The following is a 17,882-nucleotide window of genomic DNA, read 5'->3' as shown; positions in this document are numbered from 1 at the left end:
AAGGAAAGGAAGGGAGAGAAAACTCACCGAAGAGGCGAAAAGTATACAGACGGGGAAGTAAAAGGAAAATGGAAGATGGAGATAGTGGAGAAAATGGCGAAACGTGAGGACAATGAAGACAGGCAGGGGAGAGGGAGAGAGAAGGAGAAAAAGGAAAAAGAAAGAAGGATGTGCGAAAATGGTGAAATGAATCCCACTCCTCCTTTTATAGCCCTGCTACGTGGTAGAGGCATTTAAGGAGGAGTCAAATCGACGTCTGTTTCGACTCCCTCGTCTGACACGTGGCGCACGCCAACTGATGCAAGTAATGCCCTCGCCACACGTCCAGCGTTCATAAGCGGGCAAAGCGTTTCGATGGCTGTTCACACGCGTAACCTCGAACAACGAGCCGACGTACGTTAGGGATGACCTAAATAGTATTAAATGCTCCATTATAACCCTGGTCTCCAGTCCAAGTTGACCTAAAGATTTATTAGTCCTCAGTATCAACACGGTTGGAGCAAGGAGTAAGGGGGCTTATCATTGGGAAAAAATATGACAAGTCCGGAGACCCGGATATGGAATGTATCAACTTTATTGATACTGCCCGAGAGTCCGAGGCGACGGGTTGGACTAAGACAAGACGAAGCCTAAAGAGAGACTTAGCTCGAATTGTAGGAAATGAATCCTGACCGAGACTTAAAGAGTCATGAGCCAAAGGAAAAATATATAAGACGCATAAAGTTGACTCGGCTTACGAGCCAACAACGTCTAAATGGGACCAATTAAGGTCCCAAGGCTATAAATCATCTGACCGACCATAAAACCGACCCATATTAAATCGGTTGTAGTGTCGGCTATCGGAGTGAGGAGTATAGGTTACGGCTGACTCTATATCGTCCGACAAAAGGCAAAAAGTCTTATCCTTACAGCCAGCCTAGACTCATCTTTCATTAGAGTCGGTTAAGGCCGAGCCGAGGAAGGAAGAGCGGTGTAAGTATAAACACCATCCTGAAAATCTTGTAAAAGGATTCCCGACCCCAAAAATCTCAGGATCGGGAAGCATCCGTAAATAGATTGTAATTAAACAAATTTCCTAGATATTTGGAAGAGAATCCCTGCACAGTGGGACCTCCTAGTCCTATAAAAGGAGGACATCTCCAAGATAAAGGTAGACAGAAAACTCTTCTAAAAAAAAAAAAACCTTTCTCATAGTCCTATTGCTGACTTAAGCATCGGAGGGTCCCCGGCTCTAGCCAGGGTCTCCTTTGTTTTTCCATGTGCAGGTGGAAGGACGTGTGAAGAGGGTACAACAATTTTTTGCATCAACAGGACATATATCTAAAATCAGGCCTATCTAACAGTCCTACCCATCCAATTCATGTCTTTCAATGAACAAGTAAAATAGCAATGGGCTATTTGGTTTTCTAATTTTCAATGAAATAAATGGTAAATAAGTCATAATTATCAATTCCATGTGTTTGTTTTACCAAAAATTATAACTTATAAATCACGAATCAAATACTGTTATAAAGAAAATTGATCAAGTAAAATGTAATTATCACATTTTCACATCGTACCAATACCATTTTTACCGTGATTTATAGTGATACAAACAGTATAACAAAATCATCTTTGTGATAAAATATACGCGATGTAACCGCACAATTACAAATGTAATCATCAACCGTTTAGAGCCATTTAGCAATGTAATTAGAAAACCAAACAGGCCAGTGAATAGCCTGAATTCCAAGGTAAACATTCAAATGGTTAATATTATCGTAGGGAATTTTCGAGATGAGTTGTAAGTTGTAGAATTGAGCAGATACAAATCTCATGTGGACCACACCCACGAAGTGGTGGTGATTGAACGCTCACCATTTAAAACTTCCGGGGGCAACCGGAATGTTTATTTGCCATCAACCTATTGATACGGTCACACAAGACCCGCACGAAGGGACCACACAAACATCAGCTTTATCCAAAACTTTTTTGGCTCCTAGGAAGTTTTTAATAGTCAATCACCACTGTTTCCTATGGTATGGTCCGCCTGAGATTTGTTCTGCTGCAATTTTTTGCATCAGGTGATACGATGAGCTGGAAAAAACGGATGGACGGAGTGGATTTAACACACATACATCAAGGTGGGCCCCACAGTAAGGGATCCACCGAGGTCGGTGGATCCCGAGACACGACCATGCCTTGAAGAGGAGGGAACAACGACAGCAGCCTTGCCCTTCATGTGCCGTCGTCGGTGTTGTTGCCCGCAGGATCTCTGAACTCTCTCCTTCAGCTAAAGCCTACGGCAAAGGCATTCCTCTTCTCCCACCACTAATCTTATTTCTGAAGCATAGATCAGAAATCTACAGCTCTATTCTGTCATGCATATAACAAATCCGATATCTTGAAAGAAGGGAAGGAATAGGAGATCCTCATCATCATCGATGGAAGGCGTTCAAGCCGGATCCGAAAGAGACAAATCCAACTCTCCTTCTCCCATTGCATCTGTCTCCAATTTTTGGAGAGGTACGCCACCTTCTAACTCTCTCTCTCTCTCTCTCTCTCTCTCTCTCTCTTCAAAGGCTCATCATTCAACTTCGATCTGAGATATGTGAGATCGCGGACGTTATATTAGATCTGGAATTTTTTTGACATCCAATGATTGGGCCTCAATAAGACCATATGATGTACATCATCCCTTTATCAATACCGAACCACTCTCATTCCCTTGTTGTTGTTGTTTGAACACCCCCGCATCCATCTTTGGGCTTGAGCTTGGTTATGCTTGTTGGTGAAAACAAGAGGCTGGAAAATGCCGGAATTTTAAAACAGGACAGGACATATCACGCACCCACATGCATACCTATCCAACATCCTTTTTCCTATTTTGAGAAGACGATTAAGGGATTTGTGTTGTTGACCCCTGTTAATTAGGGTAGGCCATAGATGATGACGATGACGATGACGATGATGGTGGTGGTGAGATTTTACCATAAGTCCAAAAGACCAAAAGAAACAGAATCACAAAGTCCCTCACAGGCACATTACCCTCCTGTCATTTATTTCTATTTCAGGGGTGACCCTCCCATCAAGTTGCTGTACAGAAAGAAAGCTAAAGAGGAGGAAAACCAAATACAGGCAAAAGCCCAGATGGATTCCACAGTGCATTCACGCAATCTCAATTGTCCTCATTTTGGCTCTGCTTTCTTGGGTTTCCCATGTCCAATTCCTTTTTATCGATATGCCCATATTTTAGCCCATCAAATTACCTTTCTGATGAACCCAACTTCAGTTCTCTGTGACCTACCAGCACTGAGTTATGATCGAAAAACCAAATAGTGTGTGAGATCAATTCACTTTTGCAGAATAGAAAGTTGATCCAATCTGTGGACCCCATATCTTCCTAACTGTTAGGGTTTCTTTTCCTTCAAACCAAAACCATTAGTTATCCTATCAAATTCCCTTTCCAACAAGTGATACAACACTGAATTTCAATGGCTGAGGGTCAAGATCTGATCAAAAAAAAGAGCTGCGTAGGCTGGACTATGCAGAAAACAATTCAAAAAATGATGTCCTTGCATGGAAATTGAAAACCCAATTTCTGTTTTCCTTTGTCCTTTCGGCCCAATTTATTTATTATTTTTATTTTTATTTTTACTTTTATAATTGAAATACTCCTAGGACTCCTAGTCAAGCCTTCAAAAGTGAAGAAATTCATATTCTTGACTTTTGGGGTGTGAAAATTTTATCCATATTGAGCTATACTTTAACTTGCCTGGTGGCGATTCCACATGCAAACATGTGTGGATCCCTTTAAACTCTAGAGACTCTTGAGAATTTTGCAAATTCCACATGCACTTTTATGTATATATGATTATTGAGAAAAAAAATGATTTTTCTCTCTTTAACTGTTGAAGAGTTGTCAGGTTGAATTTTCTGATGATCAATGTAATTTTTGGAACATGCTCCATCCATAATAGGGCCCTGATTAGTTTGCATGTAGGGCACTTTTATTTGTTGATTTGACACAATTTGGTAGTTTTTAGAGAAAATTAGGGGAGGAAAAAAAAATGCAAAAGGCAGTGCTTTCCAACCATCCATTTGACAATACAATTGCATGGTTAGGATTGTCTGATGTATGTGTGTTTTAGGACATGCTCCATCCACAATGGAACCCATAATTTGGATCATCCAAATTAGTGTGCATGTATGACTTTCAGTTTTTGAGTTGACACAACTTAGTAGGAAAGGCGATAATTGGGTAATTTGGAATTTAGGAAAAAGGAAAAGATGAAGGGAAAAAAAGGGTGCTAGTTTTTCCTGTACATGATTATGTAGTATAGATTTCGTTCTCTGATTTTGACGGGTGGGCCCCAAGGGGGCTAGATGAATGTTTTGTTAAAGGGGTTAAGTCCCTGATGACTTTCTCGAAGGCGGGGCGGGGGTGAGGGTGTTGAATTGGAGGTGGGCTAGTTTGAATCTTAGGTGAGGGTTAGAAAGAAACAGGGGGGAGACATTAATAGGGAGAAGAGAGGACATCAACCATCAAGATCTTGCTACGGGCGGAAATGGGCCGGGCTTCCCCTCCCGACCTTGCTAACTAGGCCTTATAAGGCTTGGCCCTGGGCCCATTAACTTGGCCTGAGAATCTGCCTGGGCTTGGGCCTATTAACTTTGCCCGAGGACCCTTGTTCGAGCCGAGCTAGGTTGGGGCCAATGATGAGTGGCTTGGTCTGTTGGCTTGGTCTAATAATCAAGTGAGCCATTGTTGCACATAAGGTTGGACTATTTGAAGATATTTGGGAGTGCCCCCTTTAACTTTCATATGTAGTTTAAACCCTTTTTGAATCTAGGGTTGGGTTTCTGACGCAGGACAGCCCTAATTATGATGCATGCTCATGGACACAATTAAACAGCGGAAATAAAAAGGAATAAATGATCTAAAATTCTAACAATAATTATCATAACTGAGAAAATCATAAAGGAAACATGCAATGGAGCGGGCCATCACCACAACCATGGACTATGGAATTCAATTAATACTTAGGTTGGATCCGGCGAGGGATGAGACCTCCCGATCTTGCATGGTCACACCCAATCGATCAACGAAGATCACTAGTCTGAAGAACCAAGAAGTTTCTCGGATTAGGAATTTGAGAATTTGGGGGTTTAGGGTTTAGATCGGTTCTCAAGATTTTGATCGAAGAAGGATTAGCCAAAACTGAAAAATAGAAGGAAGAAAATTATTACCTTGAAGAAGTTGGAAGGGCACAAGAAGAAATTAGAAGAAGAAGATCAAGGGAAGAGAAGAAGCTCCATTAGAGAGAAGAGAGGAAGGAGGCAACCAAAGGGTTTGCTTTTCATTAATCAATAGTTAAAATTCGAGTTTAGGGCTTTAGCCCACTTAAATAAGCAAATAAAGACATAAAATTACTAAAATACCCCTAGAATAAGCAAATAAAGACATAAAATTACTAAAAGACCCCTAACTAAATCAAAAACAGGTAAATAATATAAGTACGGGAAAGTTTGGGCGCTCGGTCTTCTTTCTCCAATCTTCCTTCACATGTGTCTTCCCTGAGTGGGTATATGTCCAATCACATGTGAAAGATCTTCAGCTCCTCAATAGTCGCCTATCCACAAGGATGACACTTGTGGTTAGCGCTTTCTTCGTTGGTACACCTTGAATGCGCTTGTGTCCGCATCAATTCCCCTCGGGTGAGAAAAACTCGACTCCGACGAGTTGAAACTTTTGTAGCGCTCGAGTATATTTGGATCAATACCCTGCAATACGTCGTCCGACAGCCACGTAGATTCAGATGATGGTTTGTTCTTCCACTTGACATGATACCTTTGGAAACCCCCATCTCTTGTGGATACTATCTCGTCATCCAAGATTTCCTCAATTGCTTCTTTATGGGTAATGGGTAGAGGAGGGGGTGGAAAGGGTTGGCTAGCAAACTCAGAAAAAGGCTATGAAAGGGACGATGTATCAACAATGGAAGTATGGGCACGGACTAGATCTTCCACATTAAAAGTTGGATTAATGCTCATTTCAGGTGGAAGGTCAACCCGATACGCGTTGGACCCAACCTTTTGTAATATCTTGAATGGTCCAGCACTACGCGCTTGTAATTTCTTTGCAGATCCTTGAGAGAATCGCTCTGGCCTTATTCGCACCATTACATAGTCTCATTCTTGAAATTCTTGCACTCTACGATGAGAATCAGCTGAAACTTTATAATCATCATTGCTCTTATTTAACCGCTGTCTAATATGTGTATGCAAATCATGAATATGGCGTGCGAATGCATTGGCTGACTCAGAAGACCTTTGGGTAACAGACATAGGTAAGAGATCTATGGGCATTCTAGGTTTATAACCACTTACAATTTCAAAAGGACTCAACCCTGTAGATCTATTAACTGACCCATTATAAGCAAGTTCAGCAGTTGGTAAAATTAGGTCCCAAGTCTTAACATGTTCACCCACTAGACAACGTAGAAGATTTCCAAGGCTACGGTTTACCACTTCAGTTTGACCTTCTGTTTGTGGGTGGTAAGTAGTAGAAAATTGCAAACGAGTTTCCATAATGTGCCACGGTGTCTTCCAAAAATAGCTAGTAAATCGAACATCACGATCAGACACTATGGTTTTAGGTAACCCATGGAGACGCACCACACCATCAAAAAAGAGACGAGCAACATGAGACGCATCTGACGTCTTCGAACATGGGAGGAAATGCGCCATTTTAGAAAAACGGTCCACAACGACAAAAACGGAATCGTGCTTTTTTATAGTCTTGGGAAGCCCGAGCACGAATTCCATACTAATGTCCTGCCACGGAGCATGTGGCACTGACAATGGCGTGTACAGCTCAGTATTTTGCTTTCTTTGCTTTGCCAGCTGACATGTTCGACACTGCCTTAAAACTTTGGCTACGTCTCGCTTGAGGCTTGGCCAATAGAAATGATCTTCCACGAGGGCAATGGTCTTATCACGATCAAAATGGCCAGCTATCCCTCCTGAATGAAACTCCCAGATGAGGAATTCACAAAGGGACATACGGGGAATACAAAGTCTATCTCCCTTGAAAAGAAAGCCATCTTTAAGAACATATTCACCCATAATATGCTGGTCACTAGAGAGCGACGCGTAAGTACCCCCAAAATCAGGACATATGGGGTATTCATCTTTCAGTTGCTCAAATCTGACTCCCGCTACACTCAAGGAGTTGAGCAACGCCACTCTCCTATTAAGGGCATTCGTTGGTTTGTTTTCAACCCCGGCCTTGTGTTTCAAAACAAACGAATATTCCTGAAGAAATGCTACCCACTTGGCATGCCTTGGGTTGAGTTTCTTCTGAGAATGCAAATATCTCAAAGCCTCATGGTCAGAAAACAAAAGGAATTCTTGCGGTAGGAGGTAGTGTCGCCAATGTCTTAGGGATTGCACTACCGCATAAAATTTTTTATCGTAAGTGGAGTATTTTTGTTTTGCCTCATTCAGTTTCTCACTGAAATAGGCCACTGGGTGTCCTTCTTGACTCAACACTCCACCTATACTGACATCAGACGCATCGCACGCTACTACAAAGACTTTAGAAAAGTCAGGTAGACGCATGACAAGAGCTTCCACCATCTTGCCCTTAATTTCTTTAAAAGCCTTGACGGCGGCTTTAGACCACACGAACTCTCCCTTTTTCATGCACTCGGTAATGGGAGCCATGATCGTGCTAAAACCCCTAATGAACCGACGATAAAAAGTTGCTAGGCCGTGAAAACTTCGCACCTCATGAATGTTCCTTGGTTCTGGCCACTCAACTATGGCCCTAACTTTTTCAGGGTCTGCGCGCATCCCTTCAGATGACACTATAAATCCTAAGAACACAACTTGGCTAGACATGAATGCACATTTCTTAAGATTAGCGTACAACTTTTCCTTCCTAAGGACACTACAGACTTTCTTTAAATGTTCAAGGTGTGATTCCTTAGTGGTACTATAAATAAGAATATCGTCAAAGTACACCACTAGGAATTTTTCCATGAACGGCCTCAAAGCTTGTGTCATCACCCGCATGAAAGTACTGGGTGCGTTAGTCAAGCCGAAGGGCATGACCAACCACTCATACAGCCCATCTTTCGTCTTAAACGCCGTCTTCCACTCATCTCCTGGGCGTATACGGATTTGGTGATATCCACTCTTGAGGTCTATCTTAGAGAATATAGTGGACCTGGCCATCATGTCAAGCATATCATCAAGTCTAGGTATAGGGAACCTATACTTGACAGTAATTTTGTTTATATCAAGGCTGTCCACACACATGTGCCACGTGCCATCTTTCTTTGGCGTCAACAATGCAGGCACGGCACACGGGCTCATACTCTCTTGGATGAAACCCTTTTGCAGAAGCTCATCAACTTGCTTCTTCAACTCTGCATGCGCTGCAGGGTTCATCCTGTAGTGAGGAAGGTTCGGTAGAGTAGACCCTGGGACAAGATCAATGGCATGCTATATGTCCCTCATAGGTGGCAACTCATTCGGTAAGTCTTCAGGAAATACATCACTGTATTCCTTCAGGACCGAGGTCACCTCACAGGGCAACTCTGATGGAACCTCAGGTGTAATTTCTCTAGCCACAAGGGCATACACCATAGAATCCTCCTTAGCCTCTTTTTCAAACTCTCTTGCGCTCATTATATGTAAAGAATTAAGTTTGGATTTCCCCATTTCTCTAGGCTCACTTGCCTTCTCATCCTTCTTCTTCCCTAGTGTATTCTCAGGTGGCATGGGATTAAGTTTGATCTTTTTACCATTATACATAAAAGTATACGCATTCGAACAACCAAAGATCGTGACATCATTATCGAATAGCCACGGTCTACCTAGGATAACATGTCCCACATCCATAGGTAAAACATCACACCACAGGGACTCTTTGTATGACCCAAACTCGATGGGGACTAGACATTGCTGGGTGACAGGTAGGGATGTCTTGTCAACCCAAGAAACTTTATACGGGTCTGGATGAGGTGTGGATTTCAGTTTTAAGCGATCTAAGGTGCTAGTGGAAATCACATTCTGACAACTTCCACTGTCCACTATCACCTTACAATTCTTTTCACCACACTTGGCAATAGTGTAGAAGAGAGTGCTTCGACGCCAGTCAGCACTACTTCTAGACTGAGCTAACACACGCCTGACTATTGCAAGCGTTGCTTATCCATCCATTTCTTCATCAGTAAGTCCTCCTTCAGGGTGATACTCTTCAAATTCATAATCACCCTGGTCGTCTCCACCCTCGTGGGACTCGCTTATAACTAAGGCTCTCCCACGACTCTTCGTAGGACACTGATTAGACATGTGGCCGAGGTTGCCACACTCATAGCACCTCACTTGGCTCATGTTACTAGGACTGGCACCAAGAACCCCTTTTCCCTTGTCCTCCCTAGGCCTAGGCGGAATGGTCGCCTGTGTCCTAGGTTGACTACTAATATTAGGTCTAGTTCCTTGGAAACTAGATCTAGCACTGGAGTCTCGGGACTTAAAACGACGAACGACAGGAGCCTTCAGATATTGCTCTAACTCCTGCACGACTTGATATGCTTCATCTAAGTCCGTTAAGGGCCGAGTAATAAGCTCGCGATGAAGATCCGCACAAAGGCCCGTCTTGAAATGCAAGAGCGTTACTAGAGGGTCTTCTCGGATATCACATCGCATCACATACTCTTCAAATTTAGCGATGTAGTCAGCGGCAGGCATTGACCCTTGGCGTAAGGACTGCCATTGGTCAAGGAGATTCTGACGGTATGAGAGAGGAAGGTACTTCTCCTTCAACTTCTCTTTCATCTCATACCAATGTGTGATAGGGGCTCTACCAACTCTTTCTATCCTACGCTCGGTGTTGGTCCAGAAGAGCTTGGCTTGACCCACAAGCTTCATCTTAGCAAATCGCATTTGACGGTTTTCCGACATGCCATACCACTCAAAGTAGTGGTCCATGTCAGCAACCCAGTAAGGAACGCCTTGGGATCCAAGCGCCCATCAAAACTCGGGGCCTCAACTCTCACACTCTTCATCGCACGTTCATCTGGATCATAGCGGTCTTGATGACCACATGTGGCTCGTGCCTCTCGCACCACACCACGACCGTTACCACGATCTCTATCCTCACTATCACCACGTGTGGCAGCGCGTTCTTCAATAATTCCTACTTGGGAGTGCGCATCTTCCCCTACAACGGGGTTTTCCTTTTGGGACGCCTCTAGTTGCTCCACCTTAGTCATGGTAGTGGTAATTTGGTTCTCAAGGCGAGCAAACTCACGCCTTTGACCCGCTTCTAGGGCGGTTATCTTTTGTATCAATTGAGCAAGTTGCTCAGATAACTGCTCGTTATTCATGGTAGGTTGAAGTCCGAAACCTCTACCTCTTCTCGTGGGCATACAATGAAGACTTGAACCAAACTCTACCTAACTAGACTACTAGGTGTTATGACTTTCAAGATGAATGCGATAAATGCAAAACTACTATGAACTGACACAATTAAGTTGAAACAGGAAACAACTCAAATATGGAAATTTTCCAGATTAGGAACTTTCTAAAATTGGAATGTTTCTAAAATTGAAAACTTTCTAAACCTGGAACTTTCCTAAGTTAAACCTAAAAATCGAAACCCTAATTTGATAACTCGATCTAGACAAAAACCATGCAAGCCTAGGCTCTGATACCAAATTTGACGCAGGACAGCCCTAATTATGATGCATGCTCATGGACACAATTAAACAGCGGAAATAAAAAGGAATAAATGATCTAAAATTCTAACAGTAATCATCATAACTGAGAAAATCATAAAGGAAACATGCAATGGAGCGGGCCATCACCACAACCATGGATTATGGAATTCAATTACTACTTAGGTTGGATCCGGCGAGCGATGAGACCTCCCGATCTTGCATGGTCACACCCAATCGATCAACGAAGATCACTAGTCCGAAGAACCAAGAAGTTTCGCGGATTAGGGATTTGAGAATTTGGGGGTTTAGGGTTTTAGATCGGTTCTCAAGATTTTGATCGAAGAAGCATTAGCCAAAACTGGAAAATAGAATGAAGAAAATTATTACCTTGGAGAAGTTGGAAGGGCACAAGAAGAAATTAGAAGAAGAAGATCAAGGGAAGAGAAGAAGCACCATTAGAGAGAAGGGAGGAAGGAGGCAACCAAAGGGTTTGCTTTTCATTAATTAATAGTTAAAATTCGAGTTTAGGGCTTTAGCCCATTTAAAAAAGCAAATAAAGACATAAAATTACTAAAATACTCCTAAAATAAGCAAATAAAGACATAAAATTACTAAAAGACCCCTAACTAAGTCAAAAACAGGCAAATAACATAAGTACGGGAAAGTTTGGGCATTCGGTCTTCTTTCTCCAATCTTCCTTCACATGTGTCTTCCCTGAGTGGGGTCTTCTATATGTCCAATCACATGTGAAAGATCTTCAGCTCCTCAATATTCGCCTATCCACAAGGACGGTACTTGTGGTTGGCAGGGTGTCCCGTATCCGTTACGATACGGGCGTATCGGCCGAAACGTATCGGTAACGGCCGTGGCCGTTACGCGATATGGGGCCGTAGCGGTCACCCCCCTATTTTGTAGCCATAACGGCCGTTATTGCCCAGTGACGGTCAGGGCGTAACGGTAAAAAAACGGTCATATTTTTTTTTGGCTTTTTAAGGTCCGTTTTTTCACCTTTTTTTTTTTTTAAAACTTTTTTCTTCAAAACTCTTCCTAAATCATTCTATTGCTATTTTCGACCAATCTTAGCTTGATATTTCAGATAAAAACAACTTATATTAAGGATTTTCTTGATTCGAAGGATTATGTGTGTTAATTATAATGGAAGATATTAATGTCCATTTTACAGATTGTTGATGTCATTTTATATTTTTTTTTATAATTTTTTCTATTTACCCACTATTTTTGGCAATTTTTTTTTTTTAAATTTGAAAAATTATTTTTTATTGAATGTTTAGCTGTTTTAATGGTAGAATATGATGTGTTAATCATAGTAGAACATGTTAATCATAAATTATGAAAAATAATTACAAACACCTGCACAACTACACTTGTAAGATATTTTCATATTACATTCATTCTAATATATCTATCATTGATAGTAGATAGTTAGAAAATTAAATATATGAGTTTTGTAGTCAAATCTAGGTTATCTGGTTCATAAATTCATCAGACAGTCCGATACAACTTCTCACCAAAAAGTGGACCGTTATATCACCATATACATGTTCCAATTTATAAACGAATGCATATTTAGAATGCTTAGAATATTCCCGATTTAATCCAAAATTTTTCATATTTTTTTGGCAAAATTTTTTTTTGCACCGTTACGGGCCATTACGCCCACGTATCGCCGTTACGCCCCCCCTATCTGTATCGGTATCGGAGGGCACCGTTACGCCAACCGATACCGATATGGGAAACCTTGGTGGTTGGCGCTTTCTTCTTTGGTACACCTTGAATGCGCTTGTGTCCGCATCAGTTTCTATCATCAAAACCATTTATATGATGGATTGATAGGACTCCTCGTGGATGGGGGAACTATCGCAAAACATTTCTTAGATTTAGACTATTTCAAATCTTTGATTATGTCACTCTTTTCCTTACATCGGCGACCTTGTAGGCTAAGACCAGGGTTGAGCCCTTTTTAGCTCGATTAGGGCCAAAGCTTAAGGGACTATGGTGGGGCAAGGCTCAACCTCGGCCTGACCCATTGCTACTCGTAGATCTTACTACTGACCAAGCGAAGTTTGATCAACCGCCATCAGATGGAGTTGGAAGGTCGAAGATCAGCCAATAGGTTAGGCCAGGCATGGTCTAGCCATATAAGTCCAAGGCTTAGGCAGTTGGGCACCTAAATTTGGTCTAATGGCCAGGTTTGGGCTTGAAATCTAAGTATATTGTCAAGGCTAGGTTCGGCCAGGGCCAATGTTGAATGGCTCAGTGATGCAGGACAATTAACCATTTGCTCTAAAAGCTCGAACAATTAGAGTATGACGAATTAATCCCTTTATCTCATAGCCCAGTCCCCACATCGCATGGGTTAAGACCTCAGCCAAACCTCCCTCATGGGCCCCAAATCACATGGGTACCGCCTCACACGTGCCACCCGCCTCACACAGGCCGCCCACCCTGAGTGTGTCTCTGCATCCCACAGGCTACCCCACTCGAGCCCGGTGTGAAATGTGCATTAATCACCCCCGGTGAGGAGTCTCGAACACGAGACCTCCCTCGTGGGCCCCAAATTACATGGGTCACCCACACCGAGTGTGTCCCCGCATCCCACGGGCTACCCCACTCGAGCCCGGTGTGAAAATGCCCCTGCATTAATCACCCTTGCTGAGGAGTCTCGAACACGAGACCTTCCGCTCTAATACCAATTTGATGCAGGACAATTAACCACTTGCTCTAAAAGCTCGAACTATTAGAGTTTGGCGAATTAATCCCCTTATCTTGTAGCCTAGGCCCCACATCTCATGGGTTAAAACCTCGACCAAACCCTCATCATGGGCCTCAAATCATATGGGTACCGCCTCATACGGGCCACTCACCCCGAGTGTGTCCCCGCATCCTACAGGCTACCCTACTCGAGTCCGGTGTGAAATGCGCATTAATCACCCCCAGTGAGGAGTCTCGAACACAAGACCTCCCCCGTAGGCCTCGCCCACCCCGAGTGTGCCCCTGCATCCCACAGGTGACCTCACTCGAGCCTGGTGTGAAAATACCCCTGCATTACTCGGTCCAATAATCAAGTGGATAATTGTTATGACAATTTGAAGACACATGTGGATTCAACTTTCATGTGTAGTTAACTGCACCTTTTGAATCAGGGATAATGTTTCTACCATTAAAACCATCTATATGATGGTAGTCATGGGACTAATCATAGATGGAGGGGATACTACAAAAAATTTGCTTAGATTTGAACTATTTCAAATCTTTGATCACTCTTTTGCTTATAGGGCAGCCTTGGCCTAGCCTAGTCCTACAAGGCCAGGGCCAAGGTTGAGGCCTTCATAGACTGATTAGGGCCAGGGCCAATGCCGAGGCCTTTTTAGCATGATTAGGGCCAAGGTAAATCTTGGCACGACCGTAGCCCAACCCATTGCCACCACTACTGGCCAACAACAACTAATTAGGCAGGGTCATAGGTAGATAAGGCTTCGAGTGAAGGGGTTTAGAGAAGTAACAAAGGTAGTGGATATCAAAATGGCTATATGTATCTCTTCCGACGAGCATATAAATGTACTTGGAAGTTTTAAAGTCCTTTAATGATGATATAATATCACTAATTTTGTTAGGAAAGGGGATGGGATGGATGAAGATGCACTGAAGGTTTAAAGAAATGGTAAATGGAAAAATGGAGCAACAAAATCGAAAGAGGCAATCAGGGAGGCTGAGTCAGGGGTCGCAACAGAGCTTGATAACTAGTGGAAGAGTTAGACAACTATGTGGCTAACATTGGGAATGGTGTTCATCATATCCCCATGAGTATTCTGGTGTGGAATGTCAGGGGGCTGGTTGAGAAGAGGGCGATAATTAAAGAAATGCCACAACCTGAAGGTGCAAGTAGTTGATTTTTAGGAAATGGAACTACAAAAGCAATACAAATTGTTGCTTAGAGGAGTTTAGGGTAACAAATTTTCAGATTGGGGGGTATCAATGCTACTGGTACGACATGGGGTATTGCCATGGGATGGAGAGATGATATTTTGGAAAAAGAAAGCCGATGTGTATGTGGAGTATTTTCGGCATGTATAGACTTTAATAAAAGAAATTCCAATTTCAGTTGGCTCTTTATGATGGTGTATGGCACATGTGATAAGGGGCTTTGGGAAGATTTTGTGGCATAGGCGTGTCTTCTGTATGGGGAAGGGAGAGTAGGAATTAGGAAGTTGGAGGGTATGAACTCGGCATTGTTAGGCAAGTGGTTGTGGCGATTAGGCACGGAAGAAGATAGTCTATGGAGAAAATTGATGGCTAGAAAGTAGGGTGTTAGTGAAGGGGGATGGGGATGGGACACAAAAGGTTCTTCACTTTAGAGGGCTGGTAAAGTTAAAGGAGGGTGTTAGCAATTTGAATGGTGGTTGCTAGCTGATGGGCAAAGTTCAAGGAGGGGATTGGGTTCTTTGCTGGGATGGTAAGAGGATCCGATTCTAGGAGGATATATGGTAGGGGAGAGGGCATTTAAAGAAGACTTTCTAAGGCTAGCTAGGCTAGTTTCAGAGGAAAATGTCGTCACCGCTTGATGCCTCTCTATGGTTGGTGTTAGTGTTTTGGTCACCTCCTTGTTGAAAAAACTTGTCAGATGAGGAAGTGGTAGATCTCATTCAGTTATTGGATTGGCTTAATAAAGGCTTGCAACCTTTTTTTCGAGAGAGCGAATCTAGTTTAGAAAAAGGAGAGTTTTGGATGTTTTTCTGTTTGGTCGTTTTACAAATTAATGTATGGGTTGGCATCTAGGGAGCATGGAGTGTACACTTCATTAGTTTGGCATTATGGAGCCATGTTTAGAATTGGTAGGGTTAAGTTGGATGTCATGGGATGGGCCTCATGTTTAGAATGCTTTGAAGATTGTAATCTATCCCCTTTGTTTTGACTTCTTTGTTGTAATGGGGCCCAAGTTTTTGTTAGGCTTGCTCTAAGTCTACTGGGATAAGCCTACGGCTACGGCGCGCACTAATTCGCGGAGTGGATCTATAGGAATGATTTAATCGATCTACCACTCTTTGGATACTGATTTATGTGGACAAATAGTCAATAAAGCATGGTTATGTGAAGACTAGACCAATTCCTAGTTTCGAGTGATTGGGATAATCATGTTCCAAGAATGTTGCAAAGAGGCCTTCCTCGTCCAACATACGATCATTGCCCAATCTTGCTAGATTCCAATGAGGAAGCATGGGTTCCAATACTATTCCGTTTTCAACTCATGTGGCTAGGGTAGCTGGGCTCTAAGGAGCTAGTGAGGCAATGGTGCACATCTTTGGAGGTGAAGGGTTTTGCATATTATTTGCTAATGCTGAAATTGAAGAAACTTAAAGAGTTGGTTGAGAATGGAATTGTAGCCACTTCTTATATGTGGGTAATAGGAAGGAATCAATTTTGTTGGAGATTCACATATTGGATAATAAAGAAGAAGGCTCACTACTATCAAAGGAGGAAAAGCCAAGTGATATTCTCTCATGCTTGAGTATTAAATAAAGGTGCAAGTGGAGGAAATTATGTGGATACGATGATATAGTGTTCTTTGACTAAGAGGTGATAAGAACACCAACTTCTTCCACAGTATTGCAAATGCTAGGAGAAGATAATACAGTTTCATGGTGAACCGTGGTAGTGTGGAAAATAAGGAGGAATTATGGAAGGCAATTGTCAACTTCTATTGCAACCTTTTGACGGCGGATCAATCCAGTGGGCCAAATCTAGATAATCTAGAGTTCGACTGCATCAGGGAGATTGAAGGAAGTTGTGTGGAACATCCCAGAGAAGAAGGGGAGGCAAAAGGCAATGGTGTCGAGGTTTGGTGGTGACAAGGCACTGGGCCTTGATGGATACTTGATAGCGTTCTCCTAAGTTTTTCATGACATAGTGAATGGGGACCTTTTGGATTGTATTGTGCATTTCCAAGCTAGAGGGAGGCTTTCAAAAGAGATGGGAGCATGATTTATAGTCTTAATTCCTAAAAAAAGGAAGGAGTAGGAAGCCTCCTAGACTTCAAGGCCTCAGGCCTATCAGTCTCTTGGGAAGCCCATATAAAATCTTGATGTAAATCCAACTAGCAGGCTAAGGTTTTGGGGCGAGTTGCATTGAGATCCCAAGGTGCATTCCATTTAAGACAAATTACTAGTGGGGCTTCGGTTGCTCATGAGTGCATTGATAAGAAACACCGTGAAGGAAAGCCTGGGATTTTGTAACTTCTAGGAAAAAAATGCCGGGGATTTTCTGTAAGCTAGATATGGAAAAAGCATATGTATCATGTATGTTGGGAATCCCAATATATAATGCGAAGGTTGGGCCTCAAGGAAAAGTGGTGTTAGTGGATAAAAATATTTGTGGCGTCGGTGTACTAAGTTCTTGTGAACGGTACCCCAAACCCTTTTGTAATCATTGTTGAAGCACTTAGCAAAATGATCAGTAGAGTGGGAGTGGTGAGAGGTATTCGGGTGGGGATTGAGGTATGTTACATCTCCCCTCTCCAGTATGCAGATGATATGTTACTTTTGTGTGAAACATCCAAAGAGCATGTTGATAATCTCCACGCGATTGTTAAATGGTTCGAGGTCATTTTAGGTAGGCCAGAAGGTAGTGAGACAGAAGAGGGAAATGTTAGGCATCCTCTTGAATGATATACAGTTACATGAACTGGCAATCTTGTTTGAGTGTAGGGCTGTAAAGCTCCCATTGGCATACCTTGGGCTTTTGTTTGTATTGACAAGCTAGAAAAAAAAATCATGGGACCCTGTCATCGAGTGTATCAAGAGAAAGTTGTTGGCGTGAAAAGCAAATACTTATCATTGGGTGTAAGAGTTACACTTTTAAAGGAAGCCCCTATCCAACATGTTGGTGTTTCATCTTAGTATGTAGATGCCAAAGTTATGTGCTTTGTTGTATTGAAAAATCACATATGGATGTTTTATGGAGAGGAATCCATGAGAAAAAGAAGTTCCATCCTACTTGGGAGTAGGTTTGTCATGCAGTACAATTAACTACTTGCTCTAAAAGCTCAAACTAATAGAGCATGGCGAAATAATCCATTTATCTCATTGCCCATGCCCCAAATCCCATGGATTAGGATCTCGGCCGAACCCCCCTCGTGGGCCTCACATCACACGG

At 42.5% G+C, this 17,882-nt stretch overlaps 1 protein-coding gene across 3 annotated transcripts in view; it reads left to right on the top strand.

Moving 5' to 3' along the window:
- The first annotated feature begins 2,190 nt into the window (after positions 1–2,190).
- LOC131251309 (protein CASP) overlaps positions 2,191–17,882 on the top strand; it is a 136,735-nt gene continuing 121,043 nt past the window's right edge. For 2 of the 3 annotated variants that reach the window (XM_058251957.1, XM_058251955.1), the window contains exon 1: positions 2,191–2,505. In XM_058251957.1, coding sequence (XP_058107940.1) covers positions 2,424–2,505 — 82 coding nt within the window. In that variant the 5' untranslated portion in view covers positions 2,191–2,423. The remainder of the gene's footprint in view (positions 2,506–17,882) is intronic. The other variant, XM_058251956.1, reaches the window with a different exon arrangement.

Source organism: Magnolia sinica, chromosome 7 (assembly GCF_029962835.1).
Source record: "Magnolia sinica isolate HGM2019 chromosome 7, MsV1, whole genome shotgun sequence".
Classification (NCBI taxonomy): Eukaryota; Viridiplantae; Streptophyta; class Magnoliopsida; order Magnoliales; family Magnoliaceae; genus Magnolia; species Magnolia sinica.
Note: the sequence above shows the minus strand (reverse complement) of the source record. Positions and strands in the feature narration are given on the sequence as shown.